This window comes from Lutjanus erythropterus, chromosome 18 (genome assembly GCF_056507025.1).
Source record: "Lutjanus erythropterus isolate fLutEry1 chromosome 18, fLutEry1.hap2, whole genome shotgun sequence".
NCBI lineage: Eukaryota > Metazoa > Chordata > Actinopteri > Lutjaniformes > Lutjanidae > Lutjanus > Lutjanus erythropterus.
Window position 1 is genome coordinate 28,667,755 of NC_139334.1, and position 22,672 is coordinate 28,690,426.

The following is a 22,672-nucleotide window of genomic DNA, read 5'->3' on the forward strand; positions in this document are numbered from 1 at the left end:
CATTTGGGAAAAATAATTATTTTTTTATTTATTTTGAAATGAATTAGTTATCTATTTTTATATAAAGTCCTGATTTGAAAACATTACTTACATAAAGTTAAAGTCAAGTAAATGTAGTAGTATAATCAGGAAAATGTACTTGAAGTAAAAGTACTCAAATGGCCCTGTGACTGTTAAACTATTATACAAACTGTTGTCATGTAAGTAGATTATTTTTTGCTGATGCATTAATATGTAAGCAGCATGTTACTGGAGGTGTAGCTTATTTTTAATTTAAATTTTTAGGGATAAATTGTTGATTTGAGAAAATGAATATCATCTCCTACTCCTGTGTTCATGCATCAGCTGAAATAAAACTCACAACTATACAGAAAACAAGAAATCAGAGCATCTATTTTGCACATGTCCCATTAAAATCCACTCATCATAAATTAATCACTTTTAAATTAATCCACTCATCATTTTAGTTTGATTTATATATTATGTCGGTAGTTTAATTGATATGACATTATATTTGAGAAGCCTTTGTAAAATAATTTGTGGAGTAACTGCAGCTGTTAAATAATTGCAGTGCAAAAAAAAAGAAAAAAGCAATATTTCTAAGGTAAAAAAGGAAACACTTCAGATTGTACTTAATTACAGTAAATAAACTTCGTTACATTCCACCTCTGTAATCTGGTTATTTATTTCTGTTATTCACATCAGAGGTGTTCAGATCAGATACTCAGTTACATGGAGGATAAACTGGCTGTTGTCTAACAGGAAGTGACGTTTGTTGCCATGTTGTTATGACAAGTTTCATTAAGCGCGTGCGCAGAATTGATCACCGGCGATCGCAAACTTCAGGTAACCTACAGGTGAACTAACAGGATGTCAGTGTCTCTTCCTGTATTTTCTCTGAAGTCTGCTGGAAACTGTCCGACTTGACTGCAGCTTTTTGTCTCCACCTCCTGATCTCGTCTGGTCTCCAGGTGAGGAGCCTTTTACCACCTGTGTGAAGGAGGGCGGAGTCAAAGCAGGTAAATAGTTTCACTTTAGTTTCTGCTCTGCTTGTGACGCAGTTAGTTTTGAACCATCTAAAGGTAATGTAACTACTTATTTTCTATACTTTAATTCATCAGACAGAGTCTCTGTATCATCTGTTCGATAACAAGATAAACTATTTAAATGCATGTTGGTTTTTTCATGTTTTCTTGTGATTTTAAAACACGGAAATGTTCTGTTCACTGTTGTAATGGAACAGACCCGATCATTTAGCCAAACACGAAAACTAAACGAACAATCTGCATCAATCAACAATTATTTTGTCGTTTCACTGAGCAGAAAGTGTCTAAATAGACAGAAAATGATTAAATCAGTGAAACTTGTGGCTGCAGCTGTAAAGAAAAAACTACAACCTGCAAATGATGAACAAACTGCTGTTTAAGAAATGAAGTTATTTAAAGGTGCACATGAGGGACTTTTGTTATAGAAACTGTCTAAACTGATTCAGTACAGATGTTTGATTTTTAGTTTATAGGTGATCATTATTGTCCTGAACTGAGATTTAATTTCAAACACTGGTGTCGAGTTACAGATGACTTAAAAAAATAAAAATGTCCCTCAGACATGGTGTTAACTGTTTATTTCACTCATGATTTGTCTTGTAACGAACGAAAAACACCATGTGGAGATTTGAACAAAGTTAAAAACATGATTTTCACTGTATCAGGTCTGGATCAGGTCTGGATCAGTACAAGTGGTTTGGTTCTGAGGTGAACCAGGAAATTCCACAGGAGGATCAGTGATCGCAGAAAACAGACTGTTCCCTTTGTGTTAAATGTGTGCAACACTACATAACTTTGTGTCACAAACCAAAGTAGAGTCACCACAGTTAGAGCTCTTCAAAGTCTAATTTCTGTGAGGAGGACTGCACTCACTGGTCCGTCCTAAATTTAATTTCCATCCACAGAGACAATTTTACATTTTAAATTGTGTCTGAGTTTTTGTACATCGATCAATAATTTCCTGTTTCTGAGTTTCATGATCTCAGCTCACAGTTTAGTTCTCTGTGACACCTGAAGAATTATAAAAGGATTTTGATGTAAATATGTTTTTAATGCTTTAATTCATCTTATTTTATCATCTTTATTCAGTTAAGTCTATTTAATCTGAACAAGAACAAAAACAGTGACGATGAGTCAGAATTTAATTTTTGTTGGAGTCAGAACAGTCCAGTGATACACAGTTATCATGTTAACAGGTTGTTGTATCCTGATTGGATCAGGGTTGTAAATGTGTTGCTGGTAAAGTGTGTTTTTGTGAGGATCATAAGAATAATAACAGAAAAATAAGAGGAATGTATCAGGAGGACATTGTATTTATAGCAGGTGCAAAAGTCCTACAGGAATAGATTTATTACAGGAAATACAATGAAAGCAGTTTTGTATTTACCTTTAAATTATGTTTTAAAAGGACATCAACACACTCTGTTCTTTCTGTGATGAGATCTCAGAGACAATCATCAACATATTTGTGTGTTCAGGTGCAGCTGGACAGTTTCACTTCTGGGTCTCTCACTTGTGAAGCATGTTGTTGCTATTGTTGTTATCAATTCTAATCAGAAGCTGGTGAATCAGGTTCAGGTCTGTAGACAACACAGAGTGTGAGAGGACACAAATCTGCAGCTCCCTCTGTGTCAAATGTTTTTAACACCACTTGTAATTTAGTGTCAAAGACTGAAGTAGATTGACCAGTTAGTCCACCTCATAGTCTCATTCAGACAGGATTTATTTCTGTAGACAAAGTAGGATGATAATAATAACAGCTCTAATGTTTTCCACAATTTCAAAGTTTATTTTTTGTACATAGAGTTGTTTAATCAGCTCAGTTTTATTTCTCTGTGACAAATGAAGAATTAGAAAAGGATTTAGTTAACCTCATAGATGTGGACTCATTAGCAGGACACAGAGGACACAGAGGACACAGAGGACACAGATGAGGGTGTCCATCCCTCTGAGATCCCTCTGTATGGACAACATGAGCCACAGACTGAAGCTCAGAGATGAACTGAGGGTCTCTAACTGACTGTTGACTGTGAGACTTTTCCAGTTCACTCCAGAGTCAGAGACCAGAGCACTCCACCATCTTTAAGCTAAACTGTCTGTCTGTCTGTCTGTCTGTCTGTCTGTCTGTCTGTCTGTGTGTGTGTGTGTGTGTGTGTGTGTGTGTGTGTGTGTGTTGTCTTGTGTTGTGTCACAGATCAGAGAAGCAGCAGGGACCAGACAGTCCAGGACTCAGTATGCCTGACACGTTCAGGTCAACATTTGTCGGTCGTCCAAAGTAAGTCATTATCATGTCACTTCATAATGTTAATACATTAGCTAACATGCTGCTGTTGTTCTGTGTCCTCTGTAAACAACTATATATTGTTCATCAGTTCACTTCTGCTTTGAAAATCCAGGTTTCTGAGCTGAGCATATTTACAGTAATGTTGTCTTTTTGTCACATGACTTCAGTATTTTGGGAAAAAAAATCACCTTTTTATTTTCAAAAAAAAATATTGCAAATATAATAATATACAGTATAACACTCATGTTCTTATTCTCCTGGTAAACTCCTTTAAAAGAGGAGAGAAATCATTCAGTAGGAAGAGAATCAACTTTTCCTGAACTTTTCTGGTGTCTTCTTGGTAGTTTCTGTGTATCCATCAGTTTCTGTGTCTGGATTGATAACATACAATCTTAATTTCCCACCCTGGTGGTCTTTCTCTGCAGTGAGACCAACAGGAGTGATTGATCAAAAGAAGACAGCATTGATTTCAAACACACTCCTCAATTTATTATCAGACAATATTCACATTTGAGAAGCTGGAGCTGTTAACTATAAATCAAAAATAATCCTTTTTCAATCAACTATTACTTAACCAGTTGTGTGGTCAAAAAGTGATATTTTTTGTGGTGCTTTATCCATACACACACACACACACACACACACACACACACACACACACACACACACACACACACAGACACACAAGCTTCTTTATCATCTCTCTCATTGTTTCATCTCTGAACTGACGACTGTTCGTCTCCTCTTTCTCTCCAAAATACACACAGATCTCAGTCAGCACCAGTTTATACTAATTTCCAAGAAAGTGACTCTCCTCCTCCCAGGTAAGCTGCTATGTGCATGAAAGACTTCAAAACTATAATACAGTTTGTAAATCAAGATTTTAGAAAGTGGGACAAAGAACCGGTCAAGACCCTAAATACTCCAGTTCCCAGGAACACCCTCTGCAATGGATGCTGAGCTGACCTTGGCTAATTTCCCCTTTTAATTTGGATACAAAAGCAAGCAATGAAATTCTACAAATTCCTAGTGATCCCAACTTTAACATGTTTCCTCATTTATCAACATTTATACAGTCACGTATTACATGTATAACTTCTTTATCACTGTTATCATGTTTGAAATCATGTTGCTTTTGGTTTTAATGTTTATTTTCATACTGATGAAGCAGCATCATAACTGTGTTTGTCACTCGCTGCAGGTCAATCTTAAATTCTTCTTCTTCAGAGGAGGATGTTGCAGCAGATAATGGTGATACGTGAGTCTAATCTTTTCACCTCATATACTTTCTTTCACACACTTTCTGAAATCTATTGATGGAGCTGTGAACTTCATGTTCCTGTTGTCCAACAATAATCTAATAATTAATGTTAATATTAGAAGTAGGAGGAAGTTACTTTAAAAAGATGTCGTCCTGTCTGATGACTTTACTATAATACAATATTGAGAAGCTGGACTGTGAGTTAATCTTATTTTAGCTCTTTTTGTTTCGTCTCTGAACTGAAGGCTGTTTGTCTCCTCTTTCTCTCAACGATACACCCAGTGTTCACTCGCGTGGAAACCCAATAGATTTCAAAGGAAGCTGCTCTTCTTCCAGGTAAGCTTTCATGTATATTTAAATATAACACACACACACGCACACACACACACACACACACACACACACACACACACACACACACACACACACACACACACACACACACATATACATTCTTTCACACACTTTCTGAAATCTATTGATGGAGCTGTGAACTTCATGTTCTAATAACTGATGTTAAAACATCAGTGTTCTTCAGGGAGAGCAGCAGCAGACATGTTGGCTTTTAATTTTAAGACAACTGGACACTGTGTTAATGAGTGAAATATTATTTCTGGTGTGAGTATGTGCCTCTGGAGAAGATATGTTGTATACACTTGATGAACTGTGTGTTACTCATGATTGACTTCTTGTTGCCAGTAGGTGGCGCTGTGACTATGACTCAGTATCAGCAAGCAGATGTGTTCAGGCTGGACTCTTATCAAACATGTGAAGTTTGTAGATGTTCACTGAAACAAAGACAACTTTGCAATTTATCATAGTGAAGTTATTTAGATCAGACTGACCACATCTGAAATCAATCTTCTTAATTCTCTTGAAGTAGTTCATTAAAGTTTAACACTGGTAAATGTTGGGTTTATGACTCTAAGAGACTTTTTTATAGCTCCAGATATGATACATGTGTGAACAGAATTTGATACAGCGAGGTGAAACATAATGTGAGGGCTACTGTTTTCAATTTTTATAAGGGATGTTATCAAGCCTTTATGTCTCACAGATGTCCAAGACTCATATCAGATGTAATTTTTTTTCATCAGTCCTGATGCATTTTGTTAATTTCTGAGTTCACCAACAGCTTCAAACATGCATGTTTAGGCTAAAAAATCATTTAGGGGGCGCTATGGAGCTGGTGTGTCACACCAAAGCCAAACTGCAACATTGGTGGAAGTTTTTGTGAGTTTTTGAGCATCTTAAAGGCCTAAAAAATGAGAGCAGAAAATTAAAAATCTTGCTCTAAATCCAAAACGGTTGACTTTCTTTCAGACCAACTCTCATTAAAAACTTTATCCCAACTCTGGTGTGTGTTTGGGGGAACTATGACCCTGCTGAACACTCCTGAGTCCAGTCACTGCAGAAATTTGAATTTTCACCAGCTCTAGTCTGTGCTCCAGTTTTCATGAGTTTTCAAGTATCTCAAGCCTCTCAACACTGTTGCAAGAGAAGAAAAATAATAATCTCTGCAAAAACAAAACCATATTTATTTCATATATTCATTAACAATCTTCTGTCATTCACAAAAGTTTAACTAATAAATAAAATACAGACTGTGAGAGGAAGAAATGAGACGATTACAGTGATGAGGGATGTTTGTGTGTGATTATCTTTCTTCCAGAGTCCCTGTGGAAAGTCAACACTCTGCATCTGTCCAGACTGACGGGTCACATGATCGTCCTGAACATGTTAAAATAAAGCGCCCCTCCCTTAAAGAGAAGTAAGATTTAACTTAGATTAAAATATTTCTTTATTAATGAAAATGTTGTACAGTCACATTACATGTATAACCTCTGTTACTTCATTCCACACAAAGTTTTCAACATGTTTATTTTTATACTAATGAAGTAGCTTCATAACAGAGATTGTTCCTTACTGCAGGCTGAAGGATCGTTTGAGAAAACTTCTCCTCAGAATGAGAGCCAAAAGACGCCATCGAGACACGTGAAGACGTTTTTATCCAGTCTTCAGACTACAGACTGTGAGTCAAACTTTGTGCTCCCATTTACATTCCTTTACACATATTTCACAATATATTTATGAAGCTGTGAAGATCATGAACTGTAAAGTTTTCAGCTTCCTTACATGAGTTAGTTGTGTCTCTTGTATCTGGACTGAGAAACACTGTCAGTAAAATGAACGTCCATGTCTTAAACATTAAAACAGCAGCACATGTTAGAGTTTCTGCACCCTCATTATGTTTCTGTTGTCCTGTAATGATCCCATATGATGGAGCAGATGATTATTCATCAGGAACAGAATCAGTTTTTTAGAACCATGAACCGACAGATGAACAACACAACATGACACACTGAGACAGAGGAGCAGACACACCTGCAACGTTTCACCGCAGAGAAAACTGCTCCATTTTTCAGGATTTGAGACCTCAATTATGTATTTAATGTTTTTTTAATAATTCAAATTGTCTGAGTGGTTAATAACACGTTTCTGAAGTGTCACAAACTCAGAACTCATATTTATTGTTGTTTTTCACGACCTTTGATGGTAAAATCATCTTTTTCATGTGTGACAGTGAATATTTCACAGGATGTTTCCTTTATTTACAGAGGAATGTCCTCATGTGTCCTCATTAATCACTTTATGAACAGTTCTGGTCTAAATTGTGATATTTGACCTTCTTGTTGGATGTCATCATTTTTTTCTATCTTACCCCACTGGATATTTTATTTAATTTTCTCTCTAAAGAGTTTCTCAAAATAGTTTCAATAAAACTAACATATTACCTTGATTAAATAATAACATATGCATGGTTGAATCTTTTGTACACATTGCTCACCTACACTTGCAGTTTTAAATCTTAGTACCTGCTGTATGCAGGTCAGATAATCTCCTGTGTTTCTCTCAGTTAAAGGGACGAGACGAGTCTCCCAGGAGTTTGTTGTCTGAGGAGGGATGGAAACGTGTCTGCAGCAGCTTCAACTCTTCTTCATTCTGCATCTTTATCTTTGAGTTCAGGGCTGTAATGATTTATAAAGAATGATTCTTTATGAAGCTCTGTATCATGGCTGGGTTTTCACCAGCCAGCAGATATTTTATATTCCTGCTGCTGTTTACATTGTTTTTTTTTATGTTTTAATACAGTACTTAACAAATTCATTAGACCACCATCCAGTGTAAGGTTTATGCCACAGCATTAACACTTTTTTATGTTTCTGTAGTGGTTAATACACCAGTATGTAGAAGCTCTTTAACCAAAATGATATTTTTAATGCTAAAATTGTTATCCCTGACTTTTCAAATGTACTGTTTTACAAAATAAAGGAAAAATAGTAAAGCACTATTTCATTATTATTTCTTGATTAAGATGTCAAGTTATAGTTATTTGCATTCTTGAACAGAAAAAATAGTTTTAGTGTTTGAATGTTATGTTGACGATGATGATGATTAATTTCTGACTTCTCAGAGAGGCCCAGTTTGGGTATAAAAAGGTGAATTCAGTTTGAAATTCCTCATTCCTGTTCAAAATGGTAAAACATCGAGAGCTCACTGAAAATGAAAGAGTCCACATTAAAGCACTTCATGATGCTGGATGGTCTCTGAGACAATTATGAATTTATGTGCTAAATCAATCAAATCAAGTCAACTGATAGTGGGGTGATCAGACGCCCTGAACAATTCAGGACAGTCCCGAATTTAGAGCAGTTGTCCTGAATCCTGTCCTGTTGTCCCAAAAATGAACCGTTAGTCCATGTTCCCGGATAAAAACCAGGTAAGGTGAAGGAGCCTTTAGCTTCTCTGCTCTCCACCTGAGCAACAAACTTCCTGAATACCTGAAACTTTCAGCTCATTTAAGATGTGTTAAGATAATGCTCTTGTTAAGATAATTCATAGTTTTTGTTTTCATATTTGCTCGCTTTCACTTTTGTTTTTATGTCTGTTAAATGCATTTTCTGTAATATTTTATTTACTGACTTGTATAGTACTGATGTTTGTGCATTGATTGCATTGACTTTATTAAATAAACTTAAAAGAAGAAACTTAAAAGTTTGTAACTCCTACAGCTTAATGACAATCTTATCTGCTGAAAAGTTGTGTTAAATGACAGTTACACACTTGTCATCTGAGTGTAATGTTTCCTGTGTCTTTTGTGCTTCATATCATCCTCAGAACCTGTAACTGATCTTCATAATAATAATGACATATTATCAGAGTTAAGGCCCGCCCACATTATCAAGTATAACTTTAAAAATGTAATTGTAAAATTATTTTAACTCAAGTGGATGGAGAAGTCCAGACCTCAGCTTTATAACTGTCGTATGAACTCCACCATCCTCGGGATGAAAGTTTAGTTATAGTTCTTGGTGTGGACGGCCCTTTAGAGCAGTCATGTCCAAACACTGGGTCGTGACCCACAGGTGGATCACAGGAGATTTTATTTAGGTCACCAAATAAATGAAAGACTATGGAAGAAATTCAGTCTTTATGTCCTGTGCAGCTCCCTCTGCTGATGATGTTCCAGTGTTTCTCCTCCAGACTGGTGGAAACAGGCTGGTTTATTAGATAGAACCAAGGTTCCAGGAATCTTGATCAAAATCGGTTCAAGAACCAGAACTTCTTTGTTGGAAAATGTCCTGACAGGAGAATGAACTTAGTTCACATGTTTTTGATTCAGGTGCATCATTCATCTCACCATTATTTCTTTTTATCAGGCCTTTATGTGGAAGAACGATCTTTTGCAGTGTGGCAGCAGCTCGACAAAGGTTGTGATGCAGTTTATCATGTTTATTTTCTTTTCCTGGAAGTGAATTCTAGAGAGCACTTCAACACGTATAGTCCTCTAGAACCTCTAGAACCACACTCTGAAGTAGAGCTGAACAATTTGGTCAAAAATTTGTTACGTGCCAGTCAGGAAAGGCACTTGTTTCTTGTTTTTCCCTCCTGTCTGCCCTTTCTCCCCTCCCCCTCCCCTCTTGTCTCCAGGTGCTAATGGAGAGGCTCCTCATTGGCTGACATGGGAGGGTAATCAGCCGATTGAGCTCACCTGGGCCTCTGGGCTTAAAAGCTGGGCCCTTTGCTCACTCTGTCTCTCCCTTCCTCCAGCTGGCATCGACCTTGTGGCCTTTTTGGGTTGTGTTACATTCTGTGGTAGTTTAAGTTAATAAATTATTCTTGTTTTTTCTTTAACCCCTTGTGTGGCCTCCCTCTTTTTGTTGCATTCCTTGAGTCGGGTTGTAACAAATGGGGGCTCGTCCAGCCAGATTTTGGTAGTATGAATTTTTGTGCTACTTTTGAGTGGAGTATCACACATGACTGTGGTGTTTTGTTAGTTTGGAGAGATTTGATCTAATCCATTTTTTTGGGGGGCTCATTGTTTTGAGGTAAAAAGTTAGTGATAGAATTGTTGGTGTGGTGTTATATTTGGACTGGTGTTCTCCTCTGTTAGGCACAGCAGCAGACTCTGTTAGGGAGTCTGTTGATGGGTGTTTTCAAGAGTGTGGCGGGGAAAGTGGTTAGAGCAACTGGCTCGGGATCACATCCAGGGTTTCTTGGGGAGTCACTGTTTTATGCAGTTGCTCTCCAGTACCGCTGGGCTACAGTGAGTAAAAACCCACCACTGGTACCTGTCTGAAGACTAGGGTTGAGATTGATTAGTGGATTCTGCTAGGCAGTTAGGTTGGGGAGACTCCAGTTCTTTTGGCCACTTGTTGCATAATGCAAAGTTTTTGTAGAATTTACCTCAATTTGTTTATCTAGGTTGCTAGATTTGGTTCATGGTTATGGTTAATATTGTGGAGGATTTCATTCAGTCCCCTTCGGAGGAGTTGCTGGAGCAATGTAACAAGGAACAGTTGATAAAGATTGCACAGCATTACTCTATTGAAGTTGAGCCCAAACGGACAAAGGAAAACCTGAAGAGTATCATCAAAGCTAACTTGCAAGAATTTGGTGCGCTCATGGATGGGAAAGGTGAGAGTGGTGTAAGTACTTCTATGACTGGATTAACATTTGAACAGCAGAAAGAATTGCTGCTTTTGAAATTAGATCATGAAAAAGAATTGGAAAAAATAAAATACAAAAAGGAACAAATGAAGTTGGATTTGGAAATGCAAAAGTTGGCATTAATCAAGGAAGGTAAAGTGTCTGCATCTGTTTTAAATGAGGACCCCATTAGTTCACGTTTTGATGTTGCCAGTAATTTGAGGTTGTTGCCAAAGTTCAATGAAAGTGATGTAGAAACCTTCTTTTGCTTGTTTGAACGTGTTGCTGATTTAAGATGCTGGCCTGATGATGAGCGGGTTTTAATGTTAATGTGTCTTTACAGGTAAAGCACAGGAAGTCTATTCTGCTCTATCTTCCGAGGACTGTAAAGATTACAAGGTTGTAAAATCAGCTGTCTTAAAGGCCTATGAGTTGGTTCCTGAGGCTTATCGCCAACGCTTTAGGGGTTGGCGAAAGACTGGTAAACAAACACATGTGGAATTTGCACCGGATTTAATGTCACATTTTAATCGCTGGTGCTCCTCATCTGGTGTTAAAACATTTGATAAATTGTGTGATCTAGTTGTTCTAGAACAATTTAAACAGTCTGTACCTGGTTACATTGCTACCTATATTAATGAACACAAAGTCACCTGTCCAAGTGAGGCTGCAGTGCTGGCTGATGGATATGTGTTAAAACACAAGCGCATCTTTGCTGAGCAATATAAAGATAAATCTCAGAAAGCAGACTTGTTGTCCCCAAAGTTGGAACAACAATCTAATGGTAAAAGTGATCCAAATGTGTGTAATTATTGCCATCAAAAAGGTCATTGGAAAAAAGTGTCTGTTGTTAAAAGGTAAGAACAAAGTATCTCATGTGAAGTTAGCTGGCTTGGCTGCAACAATTTATAATCCCAATTTTGGTGACAAAGGAAAGCTTGAGGCTCCATTTCAAATGCAGTTCAAGCCAATAGAAAGCTCTGAGATTGTCCTGGGTTACGCTCCATTCATGTCTGAGGGTTTTGTAATGTTAACTGGGAGTGATAAGAAAGTTCCAGTCAAAATTCTGAGGGATTCAGGAGCTTTGCAGATTTTTGTGAGGGAGGCCATTTTGCCTTTTTCTCCAAGCTCAGACACAGGGCGCTGTGTTCCAGTTAGAGGGATGGGTCTACAAACCATGTTTGTGCCGATGCATAAAATGTTCTTGTCATGTGATCTGGTACAGGGGGAGGCTGAAGTGGGTGTTCGCCCTGACCTGCCAGTTGAAGGAGTCGACATCATTCTGGGAAACGACCTGGCAGGTGGTCGAGTGTGGTCAAATGACATAAGACCAGATAGGGTAAAAGTATCTGACATGTCCATACAACTGACTAAGACCTGTACTTCCTCTCTAGAACCCCCAGAAATCCCTGAGCCACAACAGGCAGTTTCTATGGTTTGTGCTCTAGACCCACGGGGATCCAGTGACTCAGAGCAAGCTGTGTCCACAGTCTGTGCCGTGACTCGTGCAATGACTGCTGCTCTGGCTGATAGTGAAATAGTTTTGGAAAAGTCTTGTGATGTGAAAATTTGTATTGTCACTGCCAACTGATCTTGATGTTTCTCGTTCAGAGCTGGTGAAAGAACAAAGAGGACCAGTCTCTGAAGGACCTGTATGATCTGGTTTTGCCTACATCTCAGGTAGGAAAAGTGAAGCAGGGTTATTTCCTGCTGGATGTCCTGTTGTAAATTTGCCCATCTTTCCTTTACATTTCTTCTGTCCCCGTTTTCATGTACTCTTAAATGTGCTTCCTTCGGATCCAAGGTTGCTGGGTCATTTGAACTGGGAGAGGCAGTGTATATTGGGAGGTGATGGGGGAGTTTTTGTGTAGTTATAAAGGGTTGTTAGTGTAGAGTTAAGCTGATCTCATTGGTTGTCTGTGAGTATTGGGTTAGATTCTTTAATATGAATTGAATTGAATTTTCTTGGTTATTAATGGTTGTTTTTGTTTCTATAGGGTTGTTTAGCTCGATTTAGGTTAGCTGTATAATGTAGTTCCAAACTTTGTTTGGACTTATGGGTGGGGGTGTTACGTGCCAGTCAGGAAAGGCACTTGTTTCTTGTTTTTTCCCTCCTGTCTGCCCTCCCCTCCCCCCCCCCCCCCCCCCCCTTGTCTCCAGGTGCTAATGGAGAGGCTCCTCATTGGCTGACATGGGAGGGTAATCAGCCGATTGAGCTCACCTGGGCCTGTGGGCTTAAAAGCTGGGCCCTTTGCTCACTCTGTCTCTCCCTTCCTCCAGCTGGCATCGACCTTGTGGCCTTTTTGGGTTGTGTTACATTCTGTGGTAGTTTAAGTTAATAAATTATTCTTGTTTTTTCTTTAACCCCTTGTGTGGCCTCCCTCTTTTTGTTGCATTCCTTGAGTCGGGTTGTAACAAATTTTTGACTGAAACTGTGATTGTGATAAGTGATGTGATCAGTGGAAATGATCAGTTTTGCTTTAATTTTCATGTTCACTGAAAGTGATTTGGTTCTGGTTCTGCATTTTGGATATTGGATTTGGCCAGATCGTGATTTCCTTGCAGTTGTGATTAATTGTGCAGCCTGACTTTATCTTAATCACAAAACTCTTTAACTCTCATGTTCTCCTTCTGAAATATACAAAAACAAATATAAATAACAAATTGCCAGAACTCCAAAAGAGTTTGCAGTTGTAGCAGCAGGTTTTTTAGAGTTGATTCAATAACTCTTAATGCAACTGTGTCTCTTTCACAGATCAGTGTAAATGTGTTGAAGGTAAACTGTTTTGTTTTGTTTTTTTCATCATAAAAGATTTACTGTATCAGGTGCAATACAGTGGGAGGAATTGTGGTCTTGAAAAAATATCTAAAGAAATAAGGTGAGAGAAACATCAGCACATCTGGTTCTTCCTGTGCTGAAGACTCAGATGTTGTGGTTCAAGCAGCTCAACACTTTTCACTTGTCTCATTGTGTTTCACAGTTTGTTTGTTTTTTTTTCACAGTGAAAAGGTATTGTAACTGTTTTTATATTTGAATTCTCGTCAAAGACTGTCGACTAATATTTGGGATTTTACTTTCACTGGAATTAATGCAATAAAGTTTTGCAATGCAAATTAGTTTTTTAAATTGGAGGAACAAACTGAAGTTGAGACAACTTCCTGTTGTGGGAAGTTTGTTCAGTTGAATAGTTTCAGTCTTGTTTCTCTTTCACTTGAGTTTTCTTTCACCATCTAAAGGTACTGTAACTGTTTTATATGCTTTGATTAATCTTATTATGACATCTGTTTGTACAGTTATTTTATTCAATGTGCAGAATAAAAACAAAAAACAGGTCTGAAATTTGTAGTGAACTAAAAGGCACAATATTTTGTAGCAGAGTAGAAGGATTAAGTAAGTTGAAAAGAAAATACTGAAGTAAAATACTTGAACTTTGGCTTCTTAATTATCCTACAGTACTTAGTTACATTCCACTACAGTAACTTGAAGTTCACTTTAGGAGGAACAGGACGTCAAATATAAGAGATCAAGAGGCAGAATTTTATGTTCAAGTCCAGGATGTAATTCTTATGTGAAATACTGATGAAAACTTCATTTTAAATTTTAATTTCACTGATGTTAACATCAATAATTTATTACAGCTGATTTGTTCATATGTGGGGAAAAACCAGCAGATTTGCAGTGGAAGCAGAGAGCAGGAAGTTTAGTTTGAGCACATGAACACGTGTTGGAGAGAATCTGAGAGAGGGTTTCATAAACACCAATTCAGAATTTGAGAGATTGATTAAATAAAGAAGTGACTGTCTGTCGCCATCTTGTTGTGACTGGTTGAAGATGAGTATTCTCATTAGTACTTCATTTAGAACCACAGAGACGTTTTCTTCCAAACCATTTTTTTTAAAAACTGCTTTAAAAATAACCTTAATAATAAAAATAAATGTAAGTAATCTTTCTGTGCTCAGAGACAATTCTTCTATTTTAGGAGAAGAGTTGAAGCAGCCAAAGGGATTCCTTTTCTGTTTCTCTTTCACTTGCCACGCAGTTATTTTTCACCATCTAAAGGCACTGTAACTACATCTTTTATATACTTTAATCTTTTTGAGTCATCCGTTTATTTAATTATTTCCCTCAATCTGGAAAACAATTTTTAAAAAGGAAAACATGAACAGAAACTTGTATTGAACAATAAAGAACAATATTTCCCTCAGAATAATTGTTGAGTAGAACTGTGTTGACTGTGAGACTAGAGACCAGAGCACTCCACCATCTTTAATCTAAACTAACTGTCTGTCTGTCTGTCTGTCTGTCTGTCTGTCTGTCTGTCTGTGTCTGTGTGTGTCTGTGTGTGTGTGTGTGTGTGTGTGGTGTTACAGATCAGAGCAGCTGCAGGGACCAGACTGTCCAGGAATCAATATGCTGTAAGTCATCATTGTGTTATTTTATCATTTTATTCTGTTATCTAACTTGTATGGGGTGCCGTTTGTAAAGTTGCTCATGCTGAAAATAACAGCAACATTTTGTCACATTTAGCTTCAAATCATGTGTTAAAAAGTGGTGTGAATTTTTGAAAGTCACTTTTTAGCACATTTAACACAATATTTGTTAACTTTGAAAATTTATTAAATAATTAAATCTAAATCTAAATGTTAAATCTAAATGTTAAATCTAAATGTTAAATCTAAATCTAAAAGTTAAATCTAAATTTAAATGTTAAATCTAAATCTAAAAGTTAAATCTAAATCTAAATGTTAAATCTAAATGTTAAATCTAAATCTAAAAGTTAAATCTAAATCTAAAAGTTAAATCTAAATCTAAAAGTTAAATCTAAATCTAAATTTTAAATCTAAATGGTAAATCTAAATGTTAAATCTAAATCTAAAAGTTAAATCTAAATCTAAATGTTAAATCTAAATCTAAAAGTTAAATCTAAATGTTACGCCTAAATGTTAAATCTAAATGTTAAATCTAAATCTAAATGTTAAACCTAAATCTAAATGTTAAATCTAAATCTAAAAGTTAAATCTAAATCTAAATGTTAAATCTAAATCTAAATGTTAAATCTAAATCTAAAAGTTAAATCTAAATGTTAAATCTAAAAGTTAAATCTAAATCTAAATGTTAAATCTAAATCTAAAAGTTATATCTAAATGTTACGCCTAAATGTTAAATCTAAATGTTGTGGGTGAAACTAAATATTTAGCTAATATGCAAATTTAAGATGCCGGCAACCGGAAGTACCAAAATAAAAGCTCGAGGAATGTCAAAGTCTGTTTATAGTGTCAAATAACGAATAAACAACGATCTTTTCTGGAGAAATTGACTCTTGGACATAGAGTACAGTGATAATAAGTACCCAAAATAACAAACCCGTTTGGAGAAACTATATTTTACGAGTACCTTGAGTTTTTAGTGTCACTTTTTTGCGGGACTTATAATCTGTAGCCACTACAGTCAGTCACAAGGGGGCGCACTTTGACTGATCTATCCCCGCCTGCCTCCACCCGGTGCAGTCAGCTGTTGGTCATCCATACCCTGCTAGCATGGAGAAAACATCGGGAGAGCCGTTTTGGTGGCCATTCGCACATTTTCGGCAACCACCACAGGGCCGGTGCCACCACAGGCCGCCTCGGTAAGTGTGTTTTCCAAATCACGTAGCATCGGGTAACATTACTTATCCAGGCTAACTTTACAGATTTTCTATTAGTAAGAAGTGCACCAATGCGCTTCATGTGTAACGTTAGCGTACTTGTTTTATTTACACTGCTGGCCCAGCAGCATAAATGGGCATAAACCTCACACCACCATCAGCATTACTCTCTCTCCTATATCTCTCTCGATAGCCTAACAGTTAGAGCAGGTAAGCCGAGGTGACATGTCTAATGGGGGACAGAGTCAGATTTCCATCTGGCCAACAATTTAAAGTGTAATTTGGTGCCCTGAGGGGAGACAGTAGCCTCCGTTAGCTGTAACTAATGCTCTATATGATCTGCTTTGCTCCTTAGAATTTTTTCACGTAATCTTGAACTCACATTTACACATCTTGTTTTTCAGCTCATTAACTCGCACCACTTGGCCAACACGGTGTGAGGTTTATGCCCATTTATGCTGCTGGGCCAGCAGTGTAAATAAAACAAGTACGCTAACGTTACACATGAAGCGCATTGGTGCACTTCTTACTAATAGAAAATCTGTAAAGTTAGCCTGGATAAGTAATGTTACCCGATGCTACGTGATTTGGAAAACACACTTACCGAGGCGGCCTGTGGTGGCACCGGCCCTGTGGTGGTTGCCGAAAATGTGCGAATGGCCACCAAAACGGCTCTCCCGATGTTTTCTCCATGCTAGCAGGGTATGGATGACCAACAGCTGACTGCACCGGGTGGAGGCAGGCGGGGATAGATCAGTCAAAGTGCGCCCCCTTGTGACTGACTGTAGTGGCTACAGATTATAAGTCCCGCAAAAAAGTGACACTAAAAACTCAAGGTACTCGTAAAATATAGTTTCTCCAAACGGGTTTGTTATTTTGGGTACTTATTATCACTGTACTCTATGTCCAAGAGTCAATTTCTCCAGAAAAGATCGTTGTTTATTCGTTATTTGACACTATAAACAGACTTTGACATTCCTCGAGCTTTTATTTTGGTACTTCCGGTTGCCGGCATCTTAAATTTGCATATTAGCTAAATATTTAGTTTCACCCACAACATTTAGATTTAACATTTAGGCGTAACATTTAGATATAACTTTTAGATTTAGATTTAACATTTAGATTTAGATTTAACTTTTAGATTTAACATTTAGATTTAACTTTTAGATTTAGATTTAACATTTAGATTTAGATTTAACATTTAGATTTAGATTTAACTTTTAGATTTAGATTTAACATTTAGATTTAGGTTTAACATTTAGATTTAGATTTAACATTTAGATTTAACATTTAGGCGTAACATTTAGATTTAACTTTTAGATTTAGATTTAACATTTAGATTTAGATTTAACTTTTAGATTTAGATTTAACATTTAGATTTACCATTTAGATTTAAAATTTAGATTTAGATTTAACTTTTAGATTTAGATTTAACTTTTAGATTTAGATTTAACTTTTAGATTTAACATTTAGATTTAACTTTTAGATTTAGATTTAACATTTAGATTTAGATTTAACATTTAGATTTAGATTTAACTTTTAGATTTAGATTTAACATTTAGATTTAGGTTTAACATTTAGATTTAGATTTAACATTTAGATTTAACATTTAGGCGTAACATTTAGATTTAACTTTTAGATTTAGATTTAACATTTAGATTTAGATTTAACTTTTAGATTTAGATTTAACATTTAGATTTACCATTTAGATTTAACATTTAGATTTAGATTTAACTTTTAGATTTAGATTTAACATTTAGATTTAGATTTAACTTTTAGATTTAGATTTAACATTTAGATTTAACATTTAGATTTAGATTTAACTTTTAGATTTAGATTTAACATTTAGATTTAGATTTAACTTTTAGATTTAGATTTAACATTTAGATTTAACATTTAGATTTAACATTTAGATTTAGATTTAATTATTTAATAAATTTTCAAAGTTAACAAATATTGTGTTAAATGTGCTAAAAAGTGACTTTAAAAAATTCACACCACTTTTTAACACATGATTTGAAGCTAAATGTGACAAAATGTTGCTGTTATTTTCAGCATGAGCAACTTTACAAACGGCACCCCATAAACTTGCTGCTGTTGGTCTGTGTAGACCAGAACTTACTGTTTGTTAGTTCACCTCTGATTTTACAATCCAGGACTAAATATGTTTGATAACAGCAGGTTAAATAATAGCCTTCATATTTGGGACCTAACAAGAGAGTAAGTCATTGTGTTGCTTTATAATTTTAGTATGTTAGTTAATATGCTGCTGTTGCTCTGTGTTCTGTGAAAGTACTCACTGTTTGTGTCTGTTGTGTATTTCTGCTTTAACAATCCAGGTTACTGAGCTGAACATATTTACAGTCATGTAATATTTTGTCACACAACAAGAAGATCAAAGTAACAACAAATATTATAACGTACCTTATAACCCTCATAATGTTCCTAAAGTCCAAATAAAATCTAATAATGATCAATATTAGAAGTAGAGGGAAACTACTTTAAAAGAGGAGAGAGAAGACTGAAGATCTCTGAGATCCCTCTGTATGGACAACATGAGCCACAGACTGAAGCTCAGAGATGAACTGAGGGTCTCTAACTGACTGTTGACTGTGAGACTTTTCCAGTTCACTCCAGAGTCAGAGACCAGAGCACTCCACCATCTTTAATCTAAACTGTCTGTCTGTGTGTGTGTTTGTGTGTGTGTGTGTGTGTGTGTGTGTGTGTGTGTGTGTGTGTGTGTGTGTGTGTGTGTGTGTGTGTGTTGTGTCGTGTCGTGTCACAGATCAGAGCAGCAGCAGGGACCAGACAGTCCAGGACGCAACATGCCGTAAGTTAAAACTGTGTTATTTTATAATTTTAATAAATTAGCTAACATGCTGTTGTTGCTGCTGTGTCCTGTGTAGACAAGTCACACTACTTCATCAGAAGATCCAAGTAATTACAAACATTATAATAAACATTATAATCCTCATAATGTTCCTAATGTCTAAGAATAATCTAATAATAATTAATATTAGAAGTAGAGGGAAACTCCTTTAAAAGAGTAGAGAAATCATTCAGTAGGAAGAGAATCAACTTTTCCTGAACTTTTCTGGTGTCTTCTTGGTAGTTTCTGTGTATCCATCAGTTTCTGTGTCTGGATTGATAACATACAATCTTAATTTCCCACCCTGGTGGTCTTTCTCTGCAGTGAGACCAACAGGAGTGATTGATCAAAAGAACACAGCATTGATTTCAAACACATTCAATTTATTATCAGACAATATTCACATCTGAGATGCTGCTCTGTTTCTGCACCATGAAATAATCTTATTTTATCTTCTCTCACTTTGTGTTTCATCTCTGAACTGACAGATGTTTGTCTCCTCTTTCTCTCCACAGTTTCCTCAGAGTCTTGCTCGCAGTCCTCATTCTGTATTTCATAGGAAGCTGCTCTTCTTCCATGTAAGCTTTTATGTACATTAAAATGTAACTACATTCATTAACATTTTGTAAAATTTGTAAAAACCCAACGTTGTCACTGTATGACACACGTCTCACACAGTTTGATTCTGTATGAAGCAGTTCCACACCGCTCTGCTCAGTCAAAAACATTTTAACATTTTGATTTTTCTAATGATAAAGTCTGAGTCTTTTTCAGAGATATTGTTTGAGTAAAATACATGAATATATGGATCAAACACACAAGAACAGTGCTGCACACTGATGAAAATAATTATTTCTCTCCAGTGTAAAATCAGTTCATCCATGCATGCAGGTGGGATGATAATTACAGCCTTAATTACCTCCTCTCTTTTCAGTGCACTCACTGGTCCTTCCTTCATTTAATTGCCACACACAGAGATATTTTGCATTAAAAATTGTATCTTGTTTTTGTGCATTGATCAATATTTTCCTGTGACTGAGTTTCATGATCTCAGCGCAGAGTTTTAGAATTATAAAAGGATTTTGTTACTGTGATGACATGTTTTTTTTTAAATATTTTAATTCATCTTATTATATCATCTTTATTCAGTTTGGCCTATTTACTTTGATCTGAACAACAACAAAAACAGTGAAAACAGGTCAGAATTTCATTTTCTGTGTGAGTCAAAAAAGTAAAAGTTTCTTCACACACCTGTTTGGAACAGTCGAAACGGGAACAGGTTGTTGTATCCTGATCTTTACAAGTAAAGAATGTAAGAATTACTTTTAGTTTCAAATAATAATAAATGTAAATGAAATATTTTTTTACCAAAGCCACAGGAGAGGAGAAAAAGAGGCACATGTGCTGCAGGTTTCAGACTCCTCCATACTTGACTTTGACATTCTTTTCACTCTCATCATTTAGTTGGAGTGCAGCAGCGTGATTTTACAACATTTAATTCAGGAAAATAAAAATCAGAGTTGCCTCCGAGAAAACATTTAGACTTGTTATAGATGTGAACTCATTAACAGGGCTGTGCAGGTGAAACTAATGAGTCCACACGCACACAGAGGACACAGAGGAGGGTGTCCATCCCTCTGAGATCCCTCTGTATGGACAACATGAGTCACAGACTGAAGCTCAGAGATGAACTGAGGGTCTCTAACTGACTGTTGACTGTGAGACTTTTCCAGTTCACTCCAGAGTCAGAGACCAGAGCACTCCACCATCTTTAATCTAAACTGTCTGTGTGTGTGTGTGTGTGTGTGTGTGTGTGTGTGTGTGTGTGTGTGTGTGTGTGTGTGTGTGTGTGTGTGTGTGTTAGTTACAGCCCAGAGAAGCAGCAGGGACCAGACAGTCCAGGATTCATTGTGCTGTAAGTCATCATTGTGTTATTTTATTCTGTTATCTAACTTGCTGCTGTTGGTCTGTGTAGACCAGAACTTACTGTTTGTTAGTTCACCTCTGATTTAACAATCCAGGTTTCTTAGCTGAGTATAATGACACTAATGTATTTTTTGTCACACTGCATCAGAAGATCAAAGTAACAACAAATATTATAACATACATTATAATCCTCATAATGTTCCTAATGTCCAAATAAAATCCAATAATAATTAATGTGTAATAATTAATGACAGCATTGATTTCAAAGACACTCCTCAATTTATTATCATACAATATTCACATTTGAAAAGGTGGAACCACTATTTTCTTTCCAGTAAATCAAGAACAATCTTTCAACCAACTGACTAATCAATTAGTCAATCAGTTATTTGGTCAAAAAGTGTGAAATGTGAAAGTACATAATCAGTCATCAGCAGTGTTTCCAGAGGCAGATGGTGTGATGGTCTCTCCCAGCCTCTCATCTGAAACTCCCCACCACACACACACACTCACACACACACACACACACACACACACACACACACACACACACACACACACACACACACACACACACACACACACACACACACACCCACACACACACACACACACCTTCCACCTCTCAAACTGCTCCTGCTCTGTTTCTGCACCATGAAATAATCTTATTTTATCTTCTCTCTCTTCGTGTTTCACCTCTGAACTGATGGATGTTTGTCTCCTCTTTCTCTCCATGACAGATTGAAAACTTTAGCAGGATGCAGCTATGTGGATTTCTTTGAAACATGGTCTCCTTTCAGGTAAGTTTTTATGTTGTTATGTCCAGTTTGGGAGAAAACCTGAGCACAGCATAAAAGTGACTCCCCTCTTTCCCCACTCCCACTGGGGATGACCAGTACCATTGTAGTTTGGGTAAATGTAGTCTGGCTGCGCACAACTGGCCTAATTTTCCAGTCAGAGAAAACGCAGCAACTTCTCTCCTTCAGAAGAAGTGTTTATTCCAAACATGCAGGTATTCCAACAGTGAGGGGGTTGCAATCATAATGAAAGTCTACTGAAGCATTTGCATGTGTGTGTGGTTTGTGATATCTGCAACAGAACAATAATAATAATAATAATAATAATAATAATAATAATAATCACTACACAGCGGCATCAACTTAGGACGTACATGGTATCAATTACATAAAAGAAATGTCATGTCACTAAATAACCAGGGTCATGCACATAAATAAACCTTAACATGACACTGGCTTCAACAAGTTGTAGGTCATGTGACCGGGGTAGAGCGTCACAGTTGCTTCAGGCCGCTACGGAGTTGAGAGATGCTTACACTTTTCATAGCAGTATAACAGTGATGCCAGCTACATCAATTTAGGAAGCACAGGAAATTAAATAATCAGGCCATAACTTAAAGATAACAATTAGCAGCATATAAACTGGATTCAAATCTGCTCGTTTCCCCAGATGAGCACCTAATAAGCTAAGCTAATAGCCTGCTAATTATCATAAATCTACACACTGCAGTATTGACTGTATTGACACATGGCGTGACACGGTCAGGTTGGGAGTCAGGAAACAGGAGTGATGCTGATACCAGCAGGTGCCTTTTTACAGTAGGCGGCCTCAGTCCCTGAGCCAATCATCAGC

At 36.7% G+C, this 22,672-nt stretch overlaps 1 protein-coding gene and 1 long non-coding RNA gene across 5 annotated transcripts in view; both read left to right on the forward strand.

The window, feature by feature from the left end:
- The window catches only part of LOC146311247 (uncharacterized), a 38,128-nt gene that overhangs the window by 11,360 nt on the left and 4,096 nt on the right, over nucleotides 1-22,672 (forward strand). The window contains exons 1-5 of one of the 2 annotated variants that reach the window (XR_014772295.1): nucleotides 14,948-14,998; nucleotides 19,013-19,057; nucleotides 19,612-19,674; nucleotides 20,961-21,011; nucleotides 21,763-21,822. This is a non-coding gene — a long non-coding RNA (uncharacterized LOC146311247). Of the gene's footprint in view, nucleotides 1-14,947; nucleotides 14,999-19,012; nucleotides 19,058-19,611; nucleotides 19,675-20,960; nucleotides 21,012-21,762; nucleotides 21,823-22,672 lie in introns of those variants that run through there. The other variant, XR_014772296.1, reaches the window with a different exon arrangement.
- Nucleotides 833-8,647, forward strand: LOC146311249 (uncharacterized). Of its 3 annotated transcripts, none has more exons than XM_084743244.1 (7): nucleotides 833-1,019; nucleotides 3,241-3,321; nucleotides 4,098-4,154; nucleotides 4,532-4,588; nucleotides 4,874-4,927; nucleotides 6,264-6,623; nucleotides 7,509-8,647. In XM_084743244.1, exons 2-6 carry the CDS (start codon nucleotides 3,281-3,283, stop codon nucleotides 6,364-6,366), a joined length of 312 nt encoding a protein of 103 aa, XP_084599370.1. In that variant the 5' UTR covers nucleotides 833-1,019; nucleotides 3,241-3,280; the 3' UTR covers nucleotides 6,367-6,623; nucleotides 7,509-8,647. The 3 variants fall into 3 exon arrangements, with proteins under 3 accessions (XP_084599370.1, XP_084599371.1, XP_084599369.1); XM_084743245.1 differs by having other exon boundaries at nucleotides 837-971; XM_084743243.1 differs by having other exon boundaries at nucleotides 1,009-1,082.

Excerpts from the sequence above, each read along its gene's own strand:
- LOC146311249 (XM_084743244.1), top strand. The coding sequence starts at position 3,281 with ATGCCTGACACGTTCAGGTCAACATTTGTCGGTCGTCCAAA. Across the intron at positions 4,155-4,531 it reads AGTGACTCTCCTCCTCCCAG|GTCAATCTTAAATTCTTCTT; the intron begins GTAAGCTGCTAT and ends CACTCGCTGCAG. Across the intron at positions 4,589-4,873 it reads GCAGCAGATAATGGTGATAC|TGTTCACTCGCGTGGAAACC; the intron begins GTGAGTCTAATC and ends CGATACACCCAG.